This window comes from Prunus mume, linkage group LG6, assembly GCF_029339155.1.
Source record: "Prunus mume cultivar Tortuosa linkage group LG6, ASM2933915v1, whole genome shotgun sequence".
NCBI lineage: Eukaryota > Viridiplantae > Streptophyta > Magnoliopsida > Rosales > Rosaceae > Prunus > Prunus mume.
Genome location: NC_142703.1, coordinates 10,836,236 through 10,862,795, shown reverse-complemented (window position 1 = coordinate 10,862,795; position 26,560 = coordinate 10,836,236). Strand labels below are relative to the sequence as shown.

General features: G+C 37.3%; 6 protein-coding genes across 10 annotated transcripts; 2 read left to right on the top strand and 4 right to left on the bottom strand.

Annotated features, from left to right (window-relative positions):
* Positions 1-1,556: 1,556 nt before the first annotated feature.
* LOC103334284 (RING/U-box superfamily protein) lies at positions 1,557-4,926 on the bottom strand. Of its 2 annotated transcripts, none has more exons than XM_016795418.2 (6): positions 4,755-4,926; positions 3,521-3,789; positions 3,354-3,408; positions 2,604-2,713; positions 2,260-2,512; positions 1,557-1,882 (listed from the first exon to the last, which is right to left on the bottom strand). In XM_016795418.2, the coding sequence occupies exons 2-5, from the start codon at positions 3,746-3,748 to the stop codon at positions 2,288-2,290; spliced, it is 618 nt and encodes a 205-aa protein (XP_016650904.2). In that variant the 5' UTR covers positions 3,749-3,789; positions 4,755-4,926; the 3' UTR covers positions 1,557-1,882; positions 2,260-2,287. The 2 variants fall into 2 exon arrangements, with proteins under 2 accessions (XP_016650904.2, XP_008235449.2); XM_008237227.3 differs by having other exon boundaries at positions 1,557-1,879.
* On the bottom strand, positions 4,829-8,495 carry CDC45 (cell division cycle 45). 2 transcript variants are annotated; one of them, XM_008237228.2, is made up of 2 exons: positions 6,233-8,495; positions 4,829-4,960 (listed from the first exon to the last, which is right to left on the bottom strand). In XM_008237228.2, the coding sequence occupies exon 1, from the start codon at positions 8,042-8,044 to the stop codon at positions 6,239-6,241; it is 1,806 nt and encodes a 601-aa protein (XP_008235450.2). In that variant the 5' UTR covers positions 8,045-8,495; the 3' UTR covers positions 4,829-4,960; positions 6,233-6,238. The 2 variants fall into 2 exon arrangements, with proteins under 2 accessions (XP_008235450.2, XP_088911490.1); XM_089055364.1 differs by lacking the exon at positions 4,829-4,960 and having other exon boundaries at positions 6,048-8,110; positions 8,307-8,495.
* A 1,089-nt stretch (positions 8,496-9,584) lies between these two features.
* On the bottom strand, positions 9,585-13,187 carry LOC103334286 (RPM1-interacting protein 4 (RIN4) family protein). Of its 2 annotated transcripts, XM_008237231.2 has the most exons (4): positions 12,848-13,187; positions 10,421-10,951; positions 9,919-10,101; positions 9,585-9,796 (listed from the first exon to the last, which is right to left on the bottom strand). In XM_008237231.2, the coding sequence occupies exons 1-4, from the start codon at positions 12,851-12,853 to the stop codon at positions 9,767-9,769; spliced, it is 750 nt and encodes a 249-aa protein (XP_008235453.2). In that variant the 5' UTR covers positions 12,854-13,187; the 3' UTR covers positions 9,585-9,766. The 2 variants fall into 2 exon arrangements, with proteins under 2 accessions (XP_008235453.2, XP_088910984.1); XM_089054858.1 differs by lacking the exon at positions 12,848-13,187 and having other exon boundaries at positions 10,421-10,960.
* A 3,294-nt stretch (positions 13,188-16,481) lies between these two features.
* LOC103334287 (B-cell receptor-associated protein 31-like protein) lies at positions 16,482-18,830 on the top strand. The gene is made up of 2 exons (XM_008237232.3): positions 16,482-17,374; positions 18,213-18,830. The coding sequence occupies exons 1-2, from the start codon at positions 17,089-17,091 to the stop codon at positions 18,581-18,583; spliced, it is 657 nt and encodes a 218-aa protein (XP_008235454.1). The 5' UTR covers positions 16,482-17,088; the 3' UTR covers positions 18,584-18,830.
* A 175-nt stretch (positions 18,831-19,005) lies between these two features.
* Positions 19,006-20,978, bottom strand: LOC103334532 (Tetratricopeptide repeat (TPR)-like superfamily protein). Its single transcript, XM_008237513.2, has one exon. It carries the CDS (start codon positions 20,849-20,851, stop codon positions 19,028-19,030), a length of 1,824 nt encoding a protein of 607 aa, XP_008235735.2. The 5' UTR covers positions 20,852-20,978; the 3' UTR covers positions 19,006-19,027.
* A 1,574-nt stretch (positions 20,979-22,552) lies between these two features.
* Positions 22,553-26,351, top strand: LOC103334288 (putative methionine--tRNA ligase). Of its 2 annotated transcripts, XM_089055262.1 has the most exons (15): positions 22,553-22,662; positions 22,771-22,921; positions 23,101-23,245; positions 23,354-23,507; positions 23,653-23,808; positions 23,943-24,173; positions 24,316-24,459; positions 24,558-24,648; positions 24,759-24,865; positions 24,986-25,100; positions 25,216-25,334; positions 25,448-25,513; positions 25,600-25,728; positions 25,833-25,976; positions 26,071-26,351. In XM_089055262.1, exons 2-15 carry the CDS (start codon positions 22,786-22,788, stop codon positions 26,188-26,190), a joined length of 1,857 nt encoding a protein of 618 aa, XP_088911388.1. In that variant the 5' UTR covers positions 22,553-22,662; positions 22,771-22,785; the 3' UTR covers positions 26,191-26,351. The 2 variants fall into 2 exon arrangements, with proteins under 2 accessions (XP_088911388.1, XP_008235455.2); XM_008237233.3 differs by lacking the exon at positions 22,553-22,662 and having other exon boundaries at positions 22,681-22,921.
* Positions 26,352-26,560: the final 209 nt, after the last annotated feature.

Genomic DNA, 26,560 nt, shown 5'->3' with positions numbered 1-26,560 from the left:
TATTTATAGGGGGTGACCTCTACACAATTTCCCCATGCAAAAAAACTAGTGGAAAGAGGAGAGAACCATGAAAATGGGTATGGAGAATTCAGAGTTCTTTCTCATTCTCATAGTATTTGTGGCATTTCTGGTGGGTTCTCAAGGTGTAGGTGACAAGGAAAAGAAAGGGGAGCTCTATAATGCTAAAAATGGAGGGTATGGAGGAGGGCCTGATGGAGGGTATGGAGGAGGACCTGGAGGAGGGCCTGATGGAGGGCATGGAGGAGGGCCAGGAGGAGGGCCTGATGGAGGGCATGGAGGGGGGCCTGGAGGAGGGCCTGATGGAGGGTATGGAGGAGGACCTGGAGGAGGGCATGGAGGAGGGTATGGAGGAGGGCCAGGAGGAGGGCCTGATGGAGGGCATGGAGGAGGGCCTGATGGAGGATATGGTGGAGGGCCTGATGGAGGATATGGAGGGGGGCCCTTTGGAGGATATGGAGGAGGTCCATATGGAGGATATGGGGGTCCATTTGGTGGCTACGGAGGAGGCTTTCCATTACTTGGGGGGCTTCCATTACTTGGGGGTCTTCCTTTGCTTGGAGGGCTTCCATTTCTTGGGGGGCTTCCACTTCCTTTTGGAAGGCTTGGGGGGCTTCCACTTCCTTTTGGAAGGCATGGGAGCGGATTTGGTTCTGGCATCCAGGGGACTAAAGCTAATGATGAAAAAGGAGATTATGGCGGGAAGGGAGACTTTCTTAACCCTAAAGGTGATTATGGCGGGAAGGGAGACTTTCCTAACCCTAGAGGAGATTATGGAGGAGAGGGAGACATCCCTAGCCCTAAAGGAGATTATGGCGGGAGAAAGACATTCCATACCCTAAAGGAGATCATGGTGAGAAGGGAGACATTCCATACCCTAAAGGTGATTACGGCCGGAAGGGAGGCTTTCCTAACCCGAAAGGCGATTATGGCGGGGGGAAGGGAGACATTCCTAACCCTAAAGGAGATTATGGGGGGAAAGGAGACATGCCTAAAGGTGATGGTGGAGCTGGTGGTGGCCAGTATCCATAGCCAAACAGATGTTGGTCAACTGAACTGAGGTGTATTTTAACCATATAAATAACTAGCCTACTTTAACCATATAAATAACTAGCCTAGCTCAAGAACTTCGGCCTCTTTGGGATTGTTAGCTCATCTATAAGGCCACAGGACATTGGTGCTTTACATATCTGTAATGGGTTAGCTTTTTAATAAATTTGCCTCAGTTGTCTCCAGTCTCCCTATTTCTGCCTTGAAATCTATACATTTCTTCTCTCTTTATTTATGTAATTCTTCTGGCCATCTCTCTCCTTCTCCCCGTGTAATATAATATGTAAGACAGTCTTCAGAATTTTATAGCAGTGTGATTTATTGAATTAATATAATTGTTAATAAAATTTAAACATGTTAAACCCCAATTTTAACGACAAGAAGTCCAAACCAGAAGAACGGTGTGACCCCTGCATTGTATTAGAGAAGATACTAGATGCACATTGAAAATCTGTTTATATTAGATTGTAATCAACACCCGTTCACGATTACTAGTCAACCATAAACCATAAATTGAAATGAAGCTCCTACAGTTAGTAATTCAGCACAATGAATTACACATCCAAAAGCTAATTTGCATTAACATCTCAGCTAGAGAGGCATAAAATTAGATGTAAGGTGACAAGACATGAGAGTACAAATACCCCACCAACCAATAAGATTTTTCCATACAAAAAACCATCATCTTCACTAGGCCTAATAAGCGGCACATATTTGAGACCAGTCATTTTTAAGTATGGAAAATCAATTCTGCAGGCATGCCAAAACAATTCTTTAATCCTTCTTCCTCGAAAAGCACCTTACAATAACCCTGCTACGAGAGACAGAGAGACCGTGTATTAGTACTTAACAACGAGCAAAACATAAATTCTATAGCCATAAACTGAATATATTGATTGACTAACGAAAAATTATCTCATAATCATGAGAAAATGCCTTTCCTTCTTCTTCTTCTTTTTATTTTTTTATTTTTTATTTTTTATTTTTTTCTGATGCTTATAAGAGAATTAGCAGTCAAGTAACTAGCTAGCACTATTTGTTACCTTTAACCCCTTAAAAAATTATATATCGAAGGCAAAAGGTTACTACTACCAAAATTTGTGTACAGAAGTGCAAAAGTGTGCAAAAACATGTATCAACTCCACCAAAAAATAAAAAAAGTCATAGAATAGAACACTGGAGCGAACTTACATCACCAATATAGGCATGAGTTGCACACTCATCTGGTCGTAGGGAGGAATACCCTAATGAGTTCTTTCATAGTTACTTTTCTCCTACACGTAGGGCATTTACCCTGTGCACCTATCGCAGCCCTAATGCATGCCTTACAGAAAATGTGACCACATTTCGTTGACATCTCCTCAACTAATGGGGCCATGCAGATGGGGCAGCTAAAAGTGGGCTCCTTTGGTGGGGGAGGTGCTGGTTGTGCAACACTCTCTTTCTGCAAACAAATATACTTGAGATGAGTATGAACCATTCACACACACCCAACAAAGGAATACAGTGCTCTAATTTCAGAAGACTACAATTACCGTGGAGCTGGAATTGTTATTGCTTTCCAAATTTATGTAGAAATCACAATTAATTATTGTTTGGTTTGGTGCAACTCTTCTGCGCTTGTTACGAGTGACCCTAGTTCGTTCTGCAATGATCACAGAGAGAGAGAGAGAGAGAGAGAGAGAGATGTGAGAGACACATAAAGATCAATGCAGAAGAAAACATGTGTTAAAAAATGTGACCAACAAACCACCTGGCTCTACAAGCATATAACACAATAACAGCAATATGGGGCAACTAAGACTTGCCACTGACAAATTCTAGCTCAATGATGAGCAGATTTTCTAAAACCCACCCCTAACCTTTCTAGTTTAGAACAATAAACAAAGAAAATAATGAATAAAAAGTCTATCAGCTTGTGCAGGTTGTCCAAGACAACTTTGAAGACTCTGAAACTTACAATATGAGCTTCTCATCCTACTAAGAGCACTAGAGAAAAAAGATGAGTAGATGAGTCTGACCTTCTCTCCAATTATTTATCTCATAGGTTGCACGGCTTTAAACTTTTAGTTGTATGTAAACAAACTTCATAGAAAAATCGAAAGGAAAACATTCAAGATGTCAACTAATCTTATGAAGTTGGACAGAATGAACTAAGAATCAATAACAAATTAATGGAACAACACAGAATCTTCACGGTATAATAACAAAGGGAAATACATAAAAGCCAAAAAGTTCTGATGTAAAGAAATGATAAAGTTTATAATACAACAGAACAAAATTACCTAAATCCACATCAACAGTGATCCTTCTTTGGTTCCTCCTGGCATTGTTTTTAGCCTGACATAAAACATCAAAAGATTAAACTTATGTTTATATATACACATATACATACCAAGTGGACGGATATAACCACAACAAAAGGTATGTGTAAACTTAATATAAGGCATACCTCAGCAAAAGCCCTGGGGGAGGATTCAACAACATCATCATCAATAGCCTCAACATCAATCATATTAGGTGGTGCGGACTGCCCTTGCAGGGTAGCTTGATTATTCTGAGGATCTGCCGGGGTTGAAGTTCCCTCCTGATCCCGATTGTCACCAGGTGGCGCACTATTGAGGTCTAAGTCCACCCGATCCTTCCTTCGGTTTACATACCTGGCCGCTCGAGTGCTCATGTTATATGTATGGTCTCCTATCCAAGATGTTGTTTGAAAACCTACAGTTTTTCCAATGTAGTCATCTTATTCAAATACATATTTAATTTTGTTGGAAAGCAAATGAAGAATAATATAAACAAAAAATTAATAATATACTTGCATAATTTTCAATTACAGCAATAAAGGATATGACATTAAGCCAAAGAGATACGATAAGTCTTTTCTTTTCTACAACTTTCTTATCAAATATGTGGACAGTAAACTACCCCGTGCCATGATAAACAAACAAACTAATGATCACGTTTAACTCAAGCTAGTGCACCCGTTCCCATGCCTCATATCACCATAATTAACCAAACTCCACCAAATTGTATTCAATTCTACGAAACTCGGGCATAAAATCTAGAAATGGAAACCCTAGTCACAACCCACAGACTGGTCACTGAGCATATCAAAATTGAGTCCACAATGAACCTGAATGAATTCCATAAAAACGCAGTTCACTGCAATTACACATGTATGTCCAACCAAACATGGTCTATTTCCATTGTATCTAACTGTGTGACCAAAATGTGATCATATCTTCACAACGAAGTACTGCCTAAGAATAAATCAAATCAGAATCGATTTGTAGATAACGTTGCCAGCACATTCATCAAACCTTAGCAGTAAAACTATTATTTTTCAACTCAAGCATTCAGCTTCCTCTAAAAATTCGCAATTTCTAAAAATCTAACGGCTCGATAAATCGGAAAAACAGGGTGAAAATTATCGGATTCCATCAAAATCAAATTTTCCTAAGCCCCAAACAGCACGAAAAAAGAAAGATATCAAGCTCAAAAAATCAGGAAAAAGCGGTAAAAAATTTATCAAAAATAATAAAGAAGAAATCGCAGACAGAAACCCTAGGAAACCAATAGGCACAACCAGAATCGAGATTCCGAGAAGGAGAAATCGAGATTCTAACCTCCGATATTTGAAAAAGCAAACGAAAGATATAAGAACTTGATAGTTAAGATCGTACCTTTGATCAGAGAGTTTGAAGAGGAAGAAGAAGTTATTAAAGTTTTGCCTGCGTTGGGCAGTGGTTTTCAACCAAGACGAACGAGAGAGACGAAAGAGAAACACAACATGGACTTTGAGTCCCTGCGATACACGAGTCGGTGAGGGCTGAACCAGGTCCACGTGTCCTTGTACGTGTGAGATATGCGCAAACGATCTCTTCCACAACTGAAAGGAAAAATTAAACAAGAAATCTTTATGCTATAAAAAAAAAATATTATTTTTAAGGAATTCTTGAATTTTCTTTTGTTATTGACTGTAATTTGGACACTTTTTTCAATTGTTTCTTATGTAGGATGTTTTCCTTTATACAAAGGATGTTGAAGGAAGGGGAAATCTTACAGGTAGTATGTTTAAGTAATGAAATTATTTTGTAAAATGCATTTTATTTAAGTTTTTTGTTGAATTTTTTAAAGATATTTAGTCAAATACTCATTTTTAGCACTAAAACTCCCTATTAAATTTAATTTTAATTATTAAATTACTTTGATGCCCTTGGACTTTTTTATGAGGTTTTTATGTTAAGTTTATTTTAAGAAATTAATGACAGTTTTGTAATTTAAAAGAAGAAGTTTTTTTGTTGTTGTAAATATGCTTTAAGTGTGTTTCTAAAATCCATTTTATATATGATTTTTTTTAGAGAGTTGTAAACACACCCAAAAATCATTACACACACTCCATTTATAAACACACCCAAAAAATATACAATTGTTGATTTTGGGTGTGTTTCTATGTTTAAATAGTGCTTGAGTTTTTTTATAAATACATGTCTAAGATTGAGTTTATTTATAAATTTGTATTTTTTTTATAATTTAGACTCCTTATTAGTAAATCTCCCAATTTTTTAATATTATAATTAGAATTCTCAACATATGAAACAGGCCGTGTTATGTTACTTGTTAATTTTGCGGTCATATTCGTGTCAAATTTGTTCACTAATACCAAACCGTTAACAAAGCATGTCATAAAAAGGAAAGAAAAGAAAAAAAAGGGTCCCTCTCCAGGTATATGTTTGACTCAAATTAATTTACAAATTATCTAATAGGTATGTAAAATTGGGCTTGAGTTGGGTTAGAAACGAATTTAGGTCGGGCCTATTGAGTTTTTAGGTTGACATGATGAAGGTAAGCCCAACCAATACTTCAAAAACATGTATCACCTCAAATCGGAAAGCAAGGGAAGGTAGAAGAATTAGATGATCAGGGACTCAGTGCAAGAGAGTCAATAGAGCCAAAAAATTTGCTTGCTCACTAGAAAAGATCAAGTTCATTTTCTATATGAAAGAAAGAACATGTTACAAAGGCAGTAAATAAGAAAGATTTATTCAAAGAAAGGAAAAAGAAAAAAAAAAGAGACAATTACATTTCTCTTGATACAGATCAAACACGACACAAACCTTTGCTCAAGTACCAAAAAGGGTTGAGTTAGACATGTTCTTACAAAGTTCTACATCACAGCTTCTGTCAATCTCACCATAAAGCTATTCATTTTAGCTGCCTCCAGAACAATCCATGAAGACTCAAACAACTCATGGAAGAACTCTGCTCCAATCTCCTGAGCTGCATTTCTAAATGCCATTCCAAATGCGTTTCCTTGAACTGCCCCGAGTCGAGGCTTCCCACAAACCCCAACTATCAATACCTTTTTCGGCTCTTGTACCAAGCAAGCACAAACCAGAGGTTTCATTCTAGCCCCCTTCTCTCTCAGACCATCCATCAGGAAATAGCAGAATTTAGTCAATGCCTGAGGGTACCCCAACAATTTTGCATCCAAAGAATCTTCAAGTTTCACCCACCTAAATTTCCTTCCACTTCTTATACAGCCTCTCTTGGTTATTGCCATGCTTCCTTGTCTAAGAATTGCCCTCTGTATCTTAATTGCTTGTTGCATTCCGGCTTTCAGTTTATCAAGATTGTTCAATGACAATGCATCATAAGCCATCCCAAACTCTTTGGAAGCACAAGAACCATTTGAGGTCACATACGATTCAAGCAGAGCTGTAACTCCATACACCACATCTGCGGCAGATACCTTTGATCTGTAACCATGGAGCCGCAGAAAGCTCCTGTAGTAGAAATCTGTAAGTCCATATTCGGGTAAAAACCGCTCGAACTCCTCTTTCATCAGCTGTTTCACTTCCTTATCCATGTACTTGTACTTCTGCTGGCAATCCACAAGCGAAAATCCCATCCTTGCAAGAAGAAGCTTAAGCTTCTTCATCCCATTGTCACTCCATGTCTTCAATTTAGTTGCAATGTACGAAGAGCAAAGCATGGAATCGAATAAATTCCATTCCTGCAACAGCATTAGTCTAGGTTCATCTTCATATGTAATTCTAGACGACTGGGGTGCACGAATCTTCGTCCCATCTTTGAGAGTCACAGTAGTTACAGCCTCCAAATTCCCAGAACTATTAATATACTGCTCAAGCTCCATCACCCCAGCTTGGTACCTCTCATCTGTTAACCTCTCGTGCAAAAACTGATCCGTTATCGAAACACAAGCCAACCAAAGCAACTCATTTGTGTTCTTCCTCAAAGAATGTGACAGATCATACATCAAACACCCTGAAGGCTTACCATGAAAAGTACCCAAATGATAATATTTCCTCTTCAGTTCCCTAAAGATCTTGACTGGGTCATTTTCCTGAGATACCCTTCTTCGCTTTCTCGACCCTTCTCCATTTTCTTCTTCTTCCTCACTTTGGCTGTCATCATTCTCATCATCGTCACTGTCGCTGTCCGATTCGGGATCCAGCTCGTCATCACTATTCAAATCACTGGCATTAGCCAAAGCCGAAACATCCTCAATATCATATGCCAAATCTGTCTGCCTCTCATCATCCAAAGTATAGAGCACAACCACACGATCATTCTGATCACTCAGGTTATGCAAATGAATCGGACGGTGACTATCAACCACAAAAACACGAGCCCTGGGCCCCAAATTGAGGAGCTTCCTCAGGTCCCTGTGGCAACCCCAATTGATTAAGAGAATTGAAACTGGGTTTTCGGACGAAGAACACAGATCGGGCCCTGCGTACTTGTGAATCTCTTGAAACGACGAGACCGGATAGCAGGCGTATCGGACCGAATCGGATTCGAGGACATGGAAGATGATTTTGAGGGCACAGAGAGAGTCCACATCCGAAGTCGATGGGAATATGAGAAGAGGAGATTGAGATTGAGACGCCGCCGTAGCGGATTCGCGGAGCCTGGTGTAGAAGGACTCGACAGTCTTCTCTCTCACCATGAGTTCAGAGCTTAAACTCAGTTGGGCATAGAGATTTCAAAACTTCTAAGCAAAAGAAAATATTTTCTGTGTATCCCAATTCACCGAAAAGCTAATTTCAGTTTTTTTTTTTTTCATACAATTGCTCAATCGGGTACACAAATTTGAGGCAACAGAGTCGAGTTTCGAGCGGAACCTAATATGTGAATCTACAAATTGAAGTAAAAAATGAAAGGGATTTGCTCCAAGAACATGAATGGAAATCTGAAGCCAAGTGAAGTACCTGATATGTGTGCGGATTCGAACAATGCAATCGGTTCTCTGTACTCAGTTCAGCTATGGCAGATTGGCAATCAGATCTCGGGAGAGACAGAAAGGCTGAGACCGAGAGAGGGAGGGAGAAGGGAGAGAGGGAGAGAGAGAAAGAGAGGGTTTTATTCTTTTAGGTTTCAAACAACACATATAAAATTTTCGTTTGAGTTTTGTTAACGGATTTTTAGTGAAATTTGAATTTTTTAAACGAGCCGCGAAACTTTGGCGCTCAATTAGGGAATTTGAGTTGTGTTTGGTGCACGAGTCCTCTGTCAGCGCCCTTACGCTGGACTCACCTTGTTTGTTCCGGTGGATCGTGGATGTGAGGTCAGGAGTAGTCCGATTCAACGGTCAAGATTGATTGATCGCTGACAGCGAAGCGACATTGACTGTTGACCCTCTTTTTCTCTTTTGTCGTTTTCCGTGTCGGCGGCTCGCACTCTAATGTGAATTATTCTGTTATGAAAAGGAATTCATTGGGACATCATGCGCTGCGTGCCACTTGGCACGCGAGAGCTTAAGTTCTATGTTACGTGAATTTACTAAAAGACCTTGACAAGGGAAAAAACCTTACTTTCAACTGGGATAACATTATTTTGTTATCTCTGTCAATAACATAATAACATATAAAAAAATTATCACGCATATTATTGTGTTATTTTTCGGAATAGTAAAAAGTGCTATACCTTTGCTTGAGCGTTTCTCTACTTGGCCAAGTTGAGGTTGGGTTTGTGCACACAATTTTTTACACAAATTAATACACAAAACTTAAATCTATTCAAGTAATTCTCCAATGCACTATGGTTACTTGATATTACCTATTCATTAATATTATAACTTGTGGATGTATATATTATTAATATTATACTCTAAATTCATGACATCAATCGTATTAATCAGGTCGTTTACTCGACATCACATGACAATCAATTTTAGATTTTCTTCGATTTCTTATTTTTCAGATGGTGGTGATATGCGAGACATAATCAATTGAATCGTGCTTGATATAAAACTTCAATCCAAAATTATTTTTTGGAGTTTATCTATAATCTCTAGTAACATGCGAAATAAAATGAATCCAAAAACCGAGGACAAATATTGCCGGAATATATAGGAATAGAATCAAAGAATAATCTGTATCTGGTTTTTTCAGCCGCATATAGGAATTAAATTGATAATGTTCAATGGCACAACAGAGCAAACACAGCTAAATATGAAAAGAAAGAAGAAAAATAGAAGGGAAAAAGGGAAAAAGAAAGAAAAAAGATTTCCAATTAGAATGGAATGAAATCTTTTATTAATACAAAACACACATGCTCAGATTAAATGAATGCACTTTATAGAAGGTACCCCTCATGGACAGAGCCCTTAAAGATATTTACAGGTCCAAACACCTTACAATTTACCCACAAATTCAGAGATACATCAATATCATTTTCTGCTCCATGGAAAGCAGCAACTCTGCAAAATTGAGTCAAGAAAAGAAAAGAATAGAAATGAGACATAGAAACCAGTAAGTTATATGAAAATAATGAAACCATAAGAAGTTATGACTGGATGAGAAACGGTGATTGATGACAAACCTTAGCAGTGTCATTGGCAGCCTGCTTCCGTGCATCCTGGTACGATGACTGAGAAGGAGTGCCTGGTGCTTTCCCTGCCTTCTCCTCCCTCACTTTATTGAAAATGTGAGTGAAACCGTCAGCTGATGCAGGATCATTCTCATCCCACTCGCCAAATTTCGGAACAGCAGCACCTTTCTCAGGCTGCCACATAAAACACCCACATACTCAAGAGAAAGACTTGACAAAATATTGTATCAATTTATCCCAGGAAGAAGACAATTAAGTAACAAGACCATGTATAAAACTACTCCACTTTAAGCCTTGTTGCAAACTACCAGTACAATCACTTTGAAAACCATGGTTCTTGCAACAGCAAGACTTTCTCAATCATCATTTAAAATAAGTTTTTGAGATCATACCTGTTTACTGTCTATTGCCACAGAAATGGCAAATGGACAACACTTGGACAAGTTTATGCTATTATGACAATAAAATGATGGACGTGAGGAAGAAAATTTACACTTTCATCACGAGGTTTAAGACGGGATCTTCCAGGAGTACCATGGCTACTTTCATATGAAGCCTTTCCTTCCCAGGAGGGAGAATCTCTCCCTGAGACCCTTGCATTGCGATGGAGAGGTGAACGTTCAACACTGTACTCAGAGCCAGAACTTGGTCGTGCAGGTTTTCGATGGGTTTCACCAGAACTTACTCCACGGCCTCTGTTAGGCTGATTTGCTGCCTCACCTGAAGTTCTGCGACCCAAATTTTCACGATGGGCTGGAGAGTTGGCAAATTGCCTTAGGTCATTATCCTCCCTGCTTCTTCTCCATTCATCAACTGGTCTTTCTGGTTCAGCTCTAAATTTTGGAGGAGATGATGCGGATGAAGATATATCAGAAAGCATATCCTGGTTCTGTTGGGGGTCATTTGGATTAATCATCTTTCCCCCTGGCCCTGTTCGACCCTTACGGGCCTTATCGAAATAGGCTGTGTAAGGAACATTTTCTTCACCTTCCCAATTCCCAAACTTTGGTACATGTGAACGTTGCTGCCACATTAAGAAATAGTGTCATATTTAATATCTAATACATCTAAACACATCCAGTATTCATCAGTCAATACTTTTCAGTACATCATGTAGCATCATATGAAGTCTATAAGACCTCTTCTATACACAAGGTCATTCAATGGGTGAGTTAAAGTAGGCAAATGAAACCATGAACAGAATGAGGCCCAAATTTTCAAAGTGGATTTGGAAAAGTATAACAGGCGGTTCTGCATGACCACAACTTGATCTTGCTTAACCACATTATAACAAACATTCAAATAAGCACGGTTAGATCAGATCAGGGAAGAAAAAGGACATTGAGAATCTACTGCAACTCCCTGAACCTTCTCAAAGTAATGCGAAACAATACTTCTTCCACAAGCTTTGCTGGCCGTCCAGATGGTGACCTCACTTTTTCAGGTGACCACCCTAAAATGAAGGCAGTAAATGACTGGACAATTAACTGCCCATGGAAATGAACATGTGCCCAAAGATCTACTAGATGACACATACAAATCATATCACCTCCATGATTCCCCATGGGATTGGTATGGTTAGACTGCATGCCTATGCATTCTAATCAAAGGACAATCAACCTAATGCAACATCCTACTTTAAGTTTTTAACAGCATTTACTAGCATCAAACCTGAATTCCTTTAAACTTAGTGGTATTGGACGACTCTCTTGGCACTTTTTCCTTGCTCTACTGAGATGAACAAATGCGAATACAAGAAAGTATAATCTATAGCACCATCACAGAGCTGATGATCAGCTTCTTATAATCAACTAGTTGAGAGAAAGAGAGTGAGAATCTAAAAACAAATGATCAAATATTTAACAACTGACAGCTTTTCAGATACCTACCAGTACTAAAAATTTCAAGTATAATACATAAACCAATGTCAACCCACTAATTATTTCATGTCATTTCTCTGAGAATGCCAACATATAGAGGATATCTTATCCAACTTTCTCACCTAGTGTCTCAACATTATCAATTTGGAGACGCTGTAAAATTTCTAGAAAACAAATTAACAATGATTTCTCCACCCACAGAATTAAGACCTTACACTGAGAAGCCAGATAATTTCAAATGTGAATTTGCAAAGAAGAAGAGAGAGAGAGAGAGAGAGAGAGTATCATTTATATAAAGATAGATTATCAAAATCATTTACAGCATCAACTAACTACCAGCTCTAATACATTCCAATTATATACATAAAACCCCAGAAAAACTAATATGTCCCCATCAAAAGATTTATTCATCTACGAATTCAGCTCAAGTTTTATGGTCCTTGAAACAAGAACTCAACACCACAAATTGAGTAGAACTATTATGCAATACAAACAAAGCTCATGCTCCCATTTTCCAGAGCACAATTCTTATATGCTAATTCAACCCCATGAAAGAAACCCAATAATTCTTTTTTTATTCTTAATTATATATCACATGCACCAGCTCAAAATGTAGATTAATAAGAATTGATAAAGCACTCTGATTGAGCATCCTCTAATCTGTACTACTAGCTACTGCCCTAATAACATACGCCCTAAAATCTCTAATAAAAGAACCCAGATCAACAATATATCCAAGTTTGCCACAGACTTTACATGTCAACAAACTTAGGACAAACCCAGTGTTGCTTGTCAGAAAACAAATAAAAAACAAAGCTTTTAAACCCAAGTCTAATATATGCTCTATTTGAAAGCTCATATCTTCTTGGAATCCTAGAAAATAAAAGAAGCCCTGATCAATATAATGCACAAAATTTAGAATCTCATTCTCTTTTCTTTATCACAGCTTTCTCAGCTAGCAAACAGAAAAATCATACATTCAAAACGAAGAAAGAGAAACAAAAATAAAGCACAACGAACAAAAAAATCTGCGAACTTACTGCCATTTTTCTCTCCACCAGATGTAGAACAAAACCAATAAATTAATGTCAGAGGACAATCTTTTGGAGCAAATTCAAGTGCTGCAACCAAACCGACCACAAAAATATCACAACCCCAAAAGCTCCTCCACGAAACCCACAACGACTCACCAAGACAAAAATTATTTTAGAGAGAGAGAGGGAGCTGTAGAGAGAGAAGGGAAGAGTTCCTAGAGGGGTTTATCAACCATTGACGGACGCTACCCGTCATGTTTGACCTTTCTCTATGTTCCTCTGTTTCTTCTTTGTTCAAACATCTCTCTCAACGAGTTGAGTCTGTGCGAGTTCTTCAATTATACGTGTAATGCTATTGGCAGATATCTTTTTATTTATTATCCCCTTGTATAATTCAAAATTATATAATAGCGTATTGCCAATTTTCTTTTTCACAAATTATACATTCCTATATTTTTCACTAATTAACATTTGAAAGTAACCTTATACAAGTATTTCACCATTTCCCCTCTTCTAGTTCTGCTAGCGAAAGTCGCTAATATCCTTGTGTATGGTTGTAAATCGAAAGAGTAATCTCTAAATGAGTGTTAGGAATTGAAAAATAACATTATACGTGTGTTCAACTGCTTCTCTTCTTCTAGTTGTGTTAGCAAAAGTTATTCATATCCTCGTAAATGGTTATTAATCGAAATATATTACTCTAAATGAGTGTTCAAGTAATTCGAAATGAACATCCAGACATGTTGTTGTAAGTCAATAATGCATTGTGAAATCGACTTCCGAACATTATATTTTCTTTCTTTTATACGTGTGTTTACTGCTTCTCATGTTTTGGGTAGAGATTATAATTTAAGATTTTAACTGTGTTTTGGAGCTAGACAACGATTGGTTCATGAAAATGGAATTTTCCTGTGTGTTGAGGTTTGGAGTTATCGCGGCTGGTTTTAGTGGCGGCTGACTAAATGGTAGGCAATTGTGAACACTCAAATGCGGAAGACTGTTTGTTTGTCGGCTTCTGTGGAAACATTTCTGATACGACTAATTCTTTTGTATTTTTCCTAAGTTATTTTTCAGCTCTTTTATTGTTTTAATTTATCATTATTAAGTTATTATTATTGTAAACCGAAATTATAACTCAGTTCACACTAAAATCCGAGTTTGATCATCCTAGTCCTCTTCTCCAAAATTGAAAATAAAAAATAATTTTGTATTATTTTATCGGGTAAATAAGCTTGATTATTGCATTTTAATAATTTACCATGTATAAGATTTCCCTGACCAAGTACATATATAGCAGGCTTAGTTTGACAGTTGGTCTCCAAAATTCCACTTGGCTCTTTATTTTTTTAATTTTAACCCAACGTGACATGCACTACCTTTGGCTACTTTCTTATTTGAGAAGCTTTTTATTTCTATTATATTTTTAATTATCATACATAATACACCATTAATCAGCTACGCATTGTGTTGAGAAGTTTTTTTTAGGAGGGGAAATTCGAACACGAGTGCAGAGTGAGGAACACATTCACTTTAATCAATCTCACTAAGCTCGTATCTGCTTATTGCTTTCATCTTTCATATAGTTAGATGGGTTAAAGGACCCTCTGAAAAGCCCAATTTAACAACTAAGTTTTAATTTAATTAACAAGTGCCCCAAGTTGTGCCACAATGCACCAAATTTGACCTATTTGAAGTGGTCCTGGTTGAAATAAAAACAGCTTAATTTATAGAGAAGCCAATTATATGATCTTAATTAAGAACATGTTTGTTGACCATTAAGATTATATAATAAAGGTTAAGGAGATACAAAAATACACTTTAAAACATCTTAATATTCAATAAAACAATAAAACATCGTATAAATATTATACTAGCTCCTCGACTCGCTTACGTATACGATAATTTTTTATTATTTTTCTCGTCTTTATTTATGAAGAGTTTTTATTAGGTATGGGCTTTAAAATAAATAAATATTTACATTTTTTTAAATAAAAAGTATGGGCTTTAAAATAAATAAATATTTACATTTTAAAAAAAAATAGAATGAAGTAGTTGTGATTGCACTTTTATTTATTAAATGAATAATAATTTTTGAATTTATTTAAAATGTAATTGGCCTTTTATGAATATATACCCATCCGATAAGCTCGAGCCAACCATATGTTTTATCGTTGGCCCATTTGTTCGTAGCTCTTTATGTTGCTCATAACTGCAGTGATAATTGTTGGGACCCAAAATAATTAAGATGGCTACGTGTCACAATACAAGCTATACTCTGATTTCACCCTTTGATTTGATCCCTTATAATGGGCCTCAAGCTTATTATGGGCTCCAAGAAGGGCCGAGTAAGTGAGTCAAGATATGTAATGGACTCAAAACTGTCCAAAATAGGAAGCCCAGGTTCACCCAAAACTGGTCCATGAACAACGTAAGTTTATTGATTTGACTATCGGAGGTTTTTGGCCAACACCACACTGGTGCCCTCACACCCGAGATTTGTTTCTCTTCATATGTTACAATCGTAATTTTGTTGTTTCTCTTTGTATGTTACATTCGTAATTTTGTTAGCTTTGCACTAAATGCCCAACTACGTAAAGAATGGTGGAACTTTTGTATGATTATAGAGGCTTTTAGCATAAAGATAGTCTTTTGAACTAAGGGCCAGATTGTATTCCCATCATATTGCCCAATCTTTGGCAAATAAGGAAGGAAAAAAAAAATCACACTTTTGCTCCTCTGTATTTTAAACACTTTACTTATGCAGTCCACTAATCCTTAATAAACTTTTTTGTTTCTCCACTCTCCATGCTTTTTCATAAAGTTTTTACATTAAAAAACTCTCACTACTTATTTATTTATCAATCTCATTAGTTTAACTTTCTTCATACACTTAATATAAAGTATGTGTAGGTTATATACATCATGCATGCCAATGGGCCTAACTTAGTAAAAATGGATATTGACTTACAAATAAGTGGTCTTAAGTTCGAATCTCGATGACACCTTGGTAATTTTAGAAACCCCCTCCTCCTAATATCTTTGTATAAAAATAAAAATACACCACACATGTACACAAACATTCATTGGAGACTCTAACAAGAAAGAACTCTCCCTTCTCCCTGAAAAACTTACTTGTAATAAGGATAATATTGTTTTGCTATCCTCAATCAATAACACAATGACATTGAAAAAGCTATCTCATATCATTGCGTTATTCGAAAAATAACAAAAATGTTATCCCATTGCATGAAAGTCTTTCTCCCACTCTCCAATGGACGTTTATAATGTGGCCCATTGGACCTTTGTTTCTGATAGACATACATGTCCAAAGGACAAAAGCTGCCAAGATTTATAAATTATTTTTCTTTTTAGGAAGCCAAGATTTCTGTATGGACCTGTTTTCTTGGTCCATGTTATAGCCTTGAATTTTCAAAAATGCCATATAAACAGTCAAATTTTTAGCATGTAAAGTGTGACATATCATACGTGTGTGACAAAATAGTGGCCTTGCTTCAATGCCGAAGTACCAAGAACTTCTCAGTTCTCGAGAGTCAAGGTCATTTGTCAAGTACAAGCAAAACCAGCAAGTCAGTTGTTAAGGAAGACAGCTTAAAAAACAGAGCAAACCCTCTTTTATTTTCAATTTTATTTTTGCGTCAATTACACTTCAAGTTCTTTGCTTTTGACTGTGCTTACCTTTACTTTTCATCTCCTAATCCTTCTTTGGGCTGGAGAAAAAAAACAAAACCCATTTGCAAATCACACCCCCTTACTAAATTAATTGATCTTCAAAACCAAATTACACCGCTGGTTATGTGAAAAGTCACTGACATGATGAGAAATGGGTTTTTGCAGAAAAGCATCTTGCTTTCTTCATTTTCGCTGAATGCATAGATCTGTCCTCTTATTAAACCCTCATTTTAGGCGATAAAACCAGCTTTTGGCTAACTGGGTTGCCTAATTTTCTTCAAGTATTCTTAACCCATCAACGAAGGAATAGATTTTTGGTTGGCAATTTGAGGTATTTATTGCTCCTGTAGAAAGAGCAACTAGTAAGTCTGTGTCAGGAAGCTTCTTTCTTGGTTTCTTTCTGTCTCTTCACAAGTTCATGGATCCATGATTTTGCTTGCTGAGAAATGAAACTTCTTTTGTGAGGTGAGTTTCAACTTTTATTACAAGTTGAGCAAAAATCAGAGCTTTGTGAAAGCTGCAGCTAGGTAGGTGTTGTTTGGTAGAAGCAGGCAGAGATGATTCAGCTGTTGTTCTTAGTTCTTTTTGCTGAGGGTGTTGTGGCATTTCTTCTATTGGTAAAGATTGGGCCATTGAGGGAGCTTGTGATAAAGAGCCTGGATCAGCTCAAAATGGGTAAGGGTCCAGCTACTGTGAAAACCATTGCTTGCACCATGTCTGTGATTCTCTTGTCAAGCTTTATTAGCATTGTTAAGATCCAGAACAAAGGTGTAAAGCTTGGAACTATGTCACCTATGGATCAGGTTCTGTGGAGAACCCACTTGCTTGAGGCTTCATTAATGGGTATATTCCTGCTCATTTTTTCTTAGTTGCTTTGAGTGCTTGCTTACTATTCAGTTTGTGAACTTCAACAGTTGGATTCTTATTTAGGGTTTCTTTTTTTATTTGGGAAAAGAGTATGCCAGCAAGAAATGAGTTTTCTTGTAACAAGATTTTAAAGGCTTAAGGCTATCACCCTAAGGATTGTTAGAAGGATTCACCCTAAGGCTTTATGATTTTACCATTCAATGGTTCTGCTTCTGCATGTATTGAAAGAATCTTTTGGCTGCGTGTTTAATATTTATTGTGTGGCTTCTTTAGAGCGTGTGTTAAAATATGGACATGAAAAACTGGTTCTTTGAATCAGTAGAATCTGATTAAAAGGTATAGAAGTTGGCCTAGAAATCAGTGTTATTAAGAACTGTTTCTTTCCCTTCTCTTTGTTATGGTTAAATGATGCAATCCCAGCTTACTGGTTGAACAATCAGTGAATTATATATTTCCATGTAAAGTTTGGCAATAGTAAACTTGGTCTACAAACTCTTCATTCCTTCTGATTGCTGCTAGTGGCCAGCCTCTCTGGTCTTGTGCACTTAGCAATTACAGTATCACTTATTGGGTTCCGGAAGAAGTTGCATTTAGTTTACTGAAAAAGGGAATACTTAAGTTGATTTTATGGTCTTCTTGAGCAAGTCACAGAAGTGCTTCATGTATGGTGTCGGCTCTGTGATTGATCTCTGACCAGTTGAGAGTAGCTAGACTGACAGCTAACTATATATGCTTTACATTTATATCTAACAACTTTTGTTTCTATCCAGTGAATGATCCTTCTTATCCCTGATACACTTGATCTCACTTACAGGTTTTACCCTGTTTCTTGGCTTCATAATCGATCGGATGCACCATTATTTAAGTAAACTTATTGGACTGAGGAGTAACGTGGGAGCTTCAAAAGAAGAAGTCGACAGACTTCAGAAAGAGACGATGCAGCTTAAAGAAAAGGAAGATAAATCTTCCCAAGAAATCAAGCAGCTGCAAGAAAAAATTTCGACTCTATCAGAGGATTTGAAGAAGCTGAAATTGGAGTGCAAGGAGAAAGATAAAAACATTGAAACTGCTGAAGCCCATGTTGCTGCCCTCCAGAAACAGGCTGCAGATCTACTTCTTGAATACGACCGTTTGTTAGAAGACAACCAGAATCTTCAGACTCAGTCTCTAGGTTACAGGAGCTGAGGAAATTTTGAAAGACAGCCGCAGTTCAAACTTCGAGAATTATTTTGCTTACTGGTGATGTTCTTGTCTAACATCTCATGCCAGAAATGGACATTATTTGGTCCTTCATGAGGGAAAGATGGCAGAGTATCATATTTTTCCCAGTTTTGTTGAAAATTTTGTAATCGCATGAAATTAGAATTTTCACTTTGTCCATCTTTGCTTTATTCCAAGGTTGATATAAACTTTCTTTCCCTTCGGTTTTCAAGATTCCCCTTTCTGATTAATATGCAAATTTAGTGGAACTGGGCATTTTTCTAAATTTGACAGATTTTGCATTCTAGAAGTATTTGGTGTATTTGGTTCAATAAACTTGATTGATGATACTGCTTGATGGTTAATCTGATCATGTCAAATGGGTTTTATAGTAATGGGAATTTGAATTTGTTAAAGCAATTTGATAAATTATCTTTGCTCTGAGGAATGTTCCTCTTCAAAATTGTGCAACATAAATTCAGTCCTTGGGATATATCCCACAGCTCTCATGTCTTGATCCAACTTATTCAAAAGTAGCATAATATCTTCATGACGTTGGTGGGTCTTATCTTCCATAAGAAAGGCATGCAGCTCTCCATTTACTTCCACAACACTATAGCCAGGCACTTTCTTCGTTCCTGTCTGTTTCATCATCTTCTTCATACCAGCTACATCATCCCATTTCCTTGCCATGGCATAAAAGTTTGAGACCAAAACATAAATTCCCAAGTCATCCGGTTTCAACTTGAGGACCACCTTTGCTGCGACCTCTCCGATGGACAACTTCCTATGGTTGTGGCAACCTGCCAGGAGGGCAACCCAAACAGCAATGCCAGGTTCAGTATTCATAGAATCTATTAGCTCATATGCTTCTTCGACTCGTCCGGCACGAGCCAATAGGTCAACCATACAGGCAAAATGTTTCTCCCCCGGAGGGATCTTGTACTTATGAACCATGATATCAAACCAATACTGGCCTTCTCCTACGAGACCCGAGTGACTGAAGGCTGAAAGAAGAGAAGCAAAAGTAGCATCATCAGGTTTTACGTTCGTCTCCGTCATCTGGAGGAAGAGTGCTAGAGCTTCCTCTCCATGCCCATGAATCCCATAGCTTGCAATCATGGCATTCCAAGAGATCAAGTCTCTGGAAACAATCTGATCGAATAGAGCACGAGCATAAGAAAGGGATCCACATTTAGAATACATGTCAATGACTGCAGTACCCAAAACTTCATCAAAATCAAGCCTTTTCAAAATATATGCATGTGTAGATTTACCCAATTTCAAAAATCCAACTTGTGAACATGCTAGAAGTGCACTCACAAGAGACACTGAATCAAGTTCGAATCCACCACCCTGCATCTCTACCAACATTTCAAAGGCATGCCCTGCAAAACCATTTTGAGCAAAGCCAGAAATCAAAGCACCCCAAGAGATTGCATTCTTGTAAGGCATCTTATTGAACACACAAGAAGCTAGCTCCAAATTTCCATTCTTAGCATACATATGCACAAGGCTGGTTTGAACCATAACATCCATAGGAAGACCTGTCCGAATCATAAACCCGTGAACAGAGAGACCCAACCTCAAGTACCCAAGACTTGCACAAGCCTGCACTAATCCCATCAGCACAACCCCATCAAATTCCATTCCCTCATTTTGCATTCTCTTATACATATCAACTGCTTCCATTGGTCTTCCACTCTGCACAAACCCTGTTACCATTGTTGTCCAACAAACAAGGTCCCTTCTAGGCATCTTATTGAAAACCACCACTGCTTCATCCATCTTCCCACACTTGGCGTACAAATTCAAAACAGATGAACCCACAAACACATCATATTCGTATCCGCAATTTACCGCTTTAGACCATATTTCTTCACCAGTTTTCAAGTCCAAAGTGCTTGCACATGCCTTAAGGGCAACAGTGAAAGTCGAGCTATCAGGTCTAACTCTATCTAATATCATCTGATGATATAAACTTACGACTTCAGATGGGCAATATTGACGAGAATATGCGATTATCATGGCATTCCATGCATGTATGCCTCTTTGAGACAATTTATCGAACACCTTACGGGCTGACACAATATCGCCAATTCGTGCATACGTTGCTATAAGTCGGGCATTGGAGTTTCCATGAGTAATAGTACCCGTCAATATCATAAGAGCATGAATTTTAGCTGTGGATGCTTTATCCTTGCAGGGTAAGAGGAGAGATCTCAGGCGGCTTGGCCATGGAAGCAACTGCATCTATGCATGGGAAGCCCAAAGCTTCGACTCTGTAACCTACAAAGGTTTCTGTTTATAGCCGTTGCAAAAAGAGGGAAAATAAAGACTTTGTTTATATAATTATTTCCAATTTTCTTTTTCCCAGTTCTTTGTGATGTAAAATGTCAAAATGAGTATTACTCCGTCACTCACCCATCTTCAATATTCTTTTGTTTTTAATTTTTATAAAATACCAACATAAATGAAGTTCATTCATAAATTTGTTGTTAGGTTTCAATTTCGAAATTTGTATAAAACGTCACACTTTGAATCGAACAAAATACCAATTTTGTCTAGTGATATTTCTCTTCATTGAAATATGGGCTTACATGTGAAAAGCCCAATTCAAAACTTTGTTAATCAATGTTAAGAAAAATCTTAGCTCTTTATTTAGTTCAAGAATAAACAAATAGATTATAGTATTTTCCCAAAAAAAAAAAAGATCATAGTATTTTAGAGCCAAGGTTCATGAGCATATATTGAATTTGTATTAGTTATTTTTTCCTTCATTCCTTTGTATCAATTGGGGCACGAATATTCGAATTTCGTGACCTCTTCCAATATTGGAAAAACGCAAGTAGATTAAGAGTTAGTTGGTGTAGATTGTATCAGTTTAGATGCTTAAATGATAGAAATTTTCTATTTAAACCTCACACTTCTCTTCGTTCACCCCATGTTCTAAGTTCACCCCAACGTTTAATTTAATTTTTCACAATTTCTAAGAAAACCTCACTATCTTCCCAAACTACCCTTAAATACACTGAAAAAATAAGAAATAAAAGAGATTTTCTATTTAAACCCCACAAGCTACCTTTAGAGGAGGAATTATGTTCTGGGCATGAGAAATAGTAAGTAATTAAATTAATTTTTTGATGATATTTCAGAGTCTTATTCATTATCTGCTTTCCTAGGATCACAACCTCATCATCAAGAGGACATTCTTCACCATCGCCATAACTTAGAGGAGGAAATTTTACAGTGATCTGTAGAGTCCTATTCAGTGGCACCATCTGATAGTAATACCAGCTGCTGGCATATGGTATTGTTCCCTCTCCTGGTGGTCTAACACTGGTTGAAACATAGGGCCTTCCATAACCATCAAAATACACACCAGCACCTTGCATGTTAGCTGGGTAATAAGAATCTGGATTTGTGTAACCGCCAGCATGTGCGTTTGGTGCTAAATTAAATATCAGAAGTATCAGAACAAAAGCCATCTAAAGTACCAAAATGATAGACAGACAGAAAGTTACCATGGGCTCTCTTCTTTACATTTGAGACCTCGTCACGCAACCTTTCTAAAACTTAATTTGAAGAGTGGTGGGGTGTATGGGGTGTGTGTATAGATATACTGAGGTTAAGTATTAAGTTGGATTGCCTTTTTTGTCTTTTTACACAATAATAAAACTTACAGTTTAATGATTTAAGTATTGGGGTGAACTAAGAGAAATTTGGGGCTTAAATAGAAAATCTCTAAATGATATTATTCTTGTTGATAATGACTTTGGGAGGGTATGGTATCCAAACCCCGCAATATTGGATAAAAACGTCATACAACTTTATTAAAACACCATACCAATCTTTTATTAGCCGTCGTTAATTAATTCTTCCGTTCAACATAATCCATTGTTAAAAAATTAAGCAGGAAAAAAAAAAGAATAAGAGAATAAAGTCTGAGGGCTGAAAAGACTTAGACCAATTAGATTCTGTTAGTGGAACCAATTTGGAAAATTATATTGAATTCTTTTGGTCAGTGATGCTGATGTCTTTGTTTTAGAGACTTGATTACCAAGGTGAGCATAAAGTTGGCAGTGCCTTATTCTCTCCCCACAAGTTGACTTGTGTTCTTGTTAGTCTTTGTGAATTAACAAAGCTACTGATATTCTTTGTTCAAAACTTAGCTGCTGCATCAAGACATGGATGATCAATCAGACGGCAGACAAGGCAACGGCAGAAATCTGAAGCTACCGGTGCCGGGAAAGCGCAACATACTCATCACAAGCGCCTTGCCATACGTCAACAACATCCCTCACCTTGGCACCATCATAGGCTGTAATTCACTCCTGCTCTCTCTCTCTCTCTCTCTCTCTCTCTCTCTCTCTCTCTGCCTGTTGTTTTGATTTTCATTTGTATTTGTCAAATATGTAGTTTATGATCCTATGTTTTGATTTTCATTTGTATTTGTCAAATATGTAGTTTATGATCCTACGTCATACATATATGTGGTGCAGGTGTTCTGAGTGCTGATGTTTTCGCTCGATATTGTCGTCTTCGTGGATACAATGCGGTGTACATATGTGGGACTGATGAGTATGGGACTGCAACAGAGACAAAGGCTAGGGAGGAAAATTGCACTCCACAGCAAATTTGTGACAAGTATGGCGATGCCTTTTGTTTCTAGTTTTGCCTTGACCTGTTGAAAATTATGCCTCTTGGGTTATGACTTATGAATGAACTTCTGATTTGTGGCTCTTGCTTTTGTAGATATTATGCAATTCATAAAGAGGTCTATGATTGGTTCGATATATGTTTCGATGAATTTGGACGCACTTCCACTCCCCAACAGACTGAAGTTTGCCAATCTATTTTCAAGAAACTGATGGAGAATGGATGGCTTACAGAAAACACAATGCAGCAGGTACATATTTATGTGCTTATGTTTATCTAATGTGTAACTCTTATGCTGCATCTTCATTTGCAGAAGAAAGAAACTCACTTTACTGCTAACCTAATGGATGTGTCATTTTCTCTTTCAATGGTTTCGAATTTCGACAACAATCCAGCTCTTTTGTGAAACATGCAATCGTTTCTTGGCTGATCGGCTAGTTGAAGGCAGTTGTCCAATGCTAGATTGCAATTATGACTCTGCACGAGGGGACCAATGCGATAAGTGTGGAAAGCTGTTGAATCCAACTGAGCTTAAGGATCCTAGATGTAAAGTATGTTTGGCCTACTCGAATTTCATACTTTCTGCCAATGAATCTTGTTGGGATTTAGTTAAAACCTGTTATATATACCTGCTTCTTCTAAACATTCCCTGGTTTTATATATACTTAAAAGTTGCAATCAACAGGTATGTCAGGCAAGGCCATGTATACGTGACACAGACCACTTATTTCTAGAGCTCCCACTGTTGAAGGATAAATTGGAAGAATATATCAGTGACATGTCTGTTGCAGGATCTTGGAGCCAGAATGCTATTCAAACTACATATGCATGGCTTAAAGAAGGACTTAAATCCCGATGCATTACAAGGGACCTTAAGTGGGGGGTTCCTGTTCCACACGAAAAATTTAAGGACAAGGTTAGCACTTGATTTATGTAACTGATGAAGAGTTTCCCTTTGTTGATGTATATTTGGTAATTTGCAGGTCCCTTCGGTTTGTTAGATTTCATTTTACATTTGCAGATTGATAACTTTATTTTGCCAATTTTATGATGCTTAGGTTTTTTATGTATGGTTTGACGCGCCCATCGGTTATATCTCCATCACTTCGTGCTACACGCCTGATTGGGAGAAGTGGTGGAAGAACCCTGAAGATGTTGAGCTGTACCAGTTCATGGGCAAGGATAATGTCCCATTCCACACCGTAAAATTTTTCTCATCTCATGTGTTCAGACTTCTATATCTGCCTGAAATTTGTATGTGGTTTCCAAAATGCTTATCTGCTGTACAATTTGATTCTAGGTTATGTTCCCATCTACGCTTATTGGAACTGGAGAAAAGTGGACTTTAATGAAGAGCATTAGTGTTACCGAATATTTAATGTATGAAGCAGGTACACGTGGGCGAGAATAAGCAATGATCTTCGTAGAAGTTTGACATCTTGAAGTTTAAAATCATAATTTATTTCTACTTTTCATTTTCTAACATTGATGGATGATGCAGGGAAGTTTTCCAAGAGCAAGGGTATAGGAATTTTTGGCAATGATGTGCAAGATACAAACATTCCTGTAGAAGTGTGGCGATATTACTTGCTAACTAACAGGCCAGAGGTAATCTGTTTTTCTGCAGCCAGCTGCTAGTGATTTCCAGTTCTTGCATTGTATTTGGATATTTGAAAATTCTAATGGTTGTTACTGATTTATTTATTTATTTAATCATGTCATGATTAGGTCTCAGATACATTGTTTACATGGACGGACTTGCAAGCAAAACTAAATACTGAGCTGCTGAATAACTTGGGAAATTTCATTAACCGAGTGTTGAGCTTCATCGCAAAACCTCAAGGTTAGTTAATTAGCTGTCTGCAGACATGAAATTGAGAGAAAATTTGCTGAGTTATTGCTTCACATAGAACTTATTGATTGACTTAAGTCATGCTTCTACGAAAAATTTCCTGCAGGACTAGGATATGGATCTATTATTCCTGATGCTTCTGGTGGTGAATCACATTCCTTGACAAGAAGGTTTGCAGAAAGAATTGGTATATGTGTGGACCAATACATAGAAGCAATGGAGAAGGTGATTTCTTGTGCAAATGAGTCTTTCCTATATAGCTATTCTTCTATTTTTTCCATTTTTGCACTATGATTTACGAAGAAGTTGCGTTATCTCCGATCAATTTGATATAACAGGTCAAGTTAAAGCAAGCACTGAAAATTGCAATGAGCATATCCAGTGAGGGCAATGCATATTTACAAGTAAGCTCATAAAAGCTAAAGCCAGCACTGAAAACTGTCTTCAAATATTGTTTGCGTACTACATACATGTTCTGATATGTATGCAGGAGAGCCAATTCTGGAAACTTTACAAGCAAGATCAAGCTTCTTGCTCTCTTGTCGTGAAAACTTCTGCTGGACTGGTTTATCTGCTTGCATGCTTGCTAGAGCCTTTCATGCCTTCATTTTCTCTCAAGGTATGACACTATGGTCTTTTGCATCCAACACAGTTTTGCCTCATTATATTTAATCCATTCTACCACCTCTCACCTTGATACTTTTGCTTTTCATGATACCTAAGGTGCTAAAGGAGCTCAATCTGCTGCCCGAAAATCAATTTTCGCTTCGCGATGATAATGGAGATCTTGAGAAGGCAAAGAAACCATGGGAAATATTACCTGCGGGTCATAAGATTGGGACACCAGATCCTCTGTTTAAAGAATTGGTATGCATATACATTTCATCATGCATAATCCCCAGTATCCATTTCAATTCCTTTTTGCAAATGCAATGTAATCATTTAACTTCTTGTTTCACAGAAAGATGAAGAAGTGGAGGCCTTCAGGAAGAAGTTTTCTGGAAGTCAAGCTGAAAGGGTTGCTAAGGGAGAAGCTGAAGCAAGGAAATTAGCTGAGCAATTGGAGCAAACAAAAGTTTAATTCTTACTTTTATGATTATATTCCCTGCTGTATGGATGCTACTACACTGGTTATGTAATCTGAATGTAATTATTATGAGTTTTAAATACAATGTTTCTAAAACCAAGTAGCTAACTTCTGAATTAAAATTAACTTTGCAAGACAGACTTGCCAGTTGATTATGACAGTGTGCTCGTATGAATTTGATCCCCCTCCTCTCTTCGTACATTAAAATAGTTTAGAATATTATTTTGTAAAGAAAAAACCTATATTTTCTATAATTGCAAATAAAAAAATATGCATAAAGGAAATTATTGCCCGTATGAATTTGATCCCCCTCCTCTCCTCATACATTAAAATAATTTAAAATAATACTTTGTAAAGAAAAAAC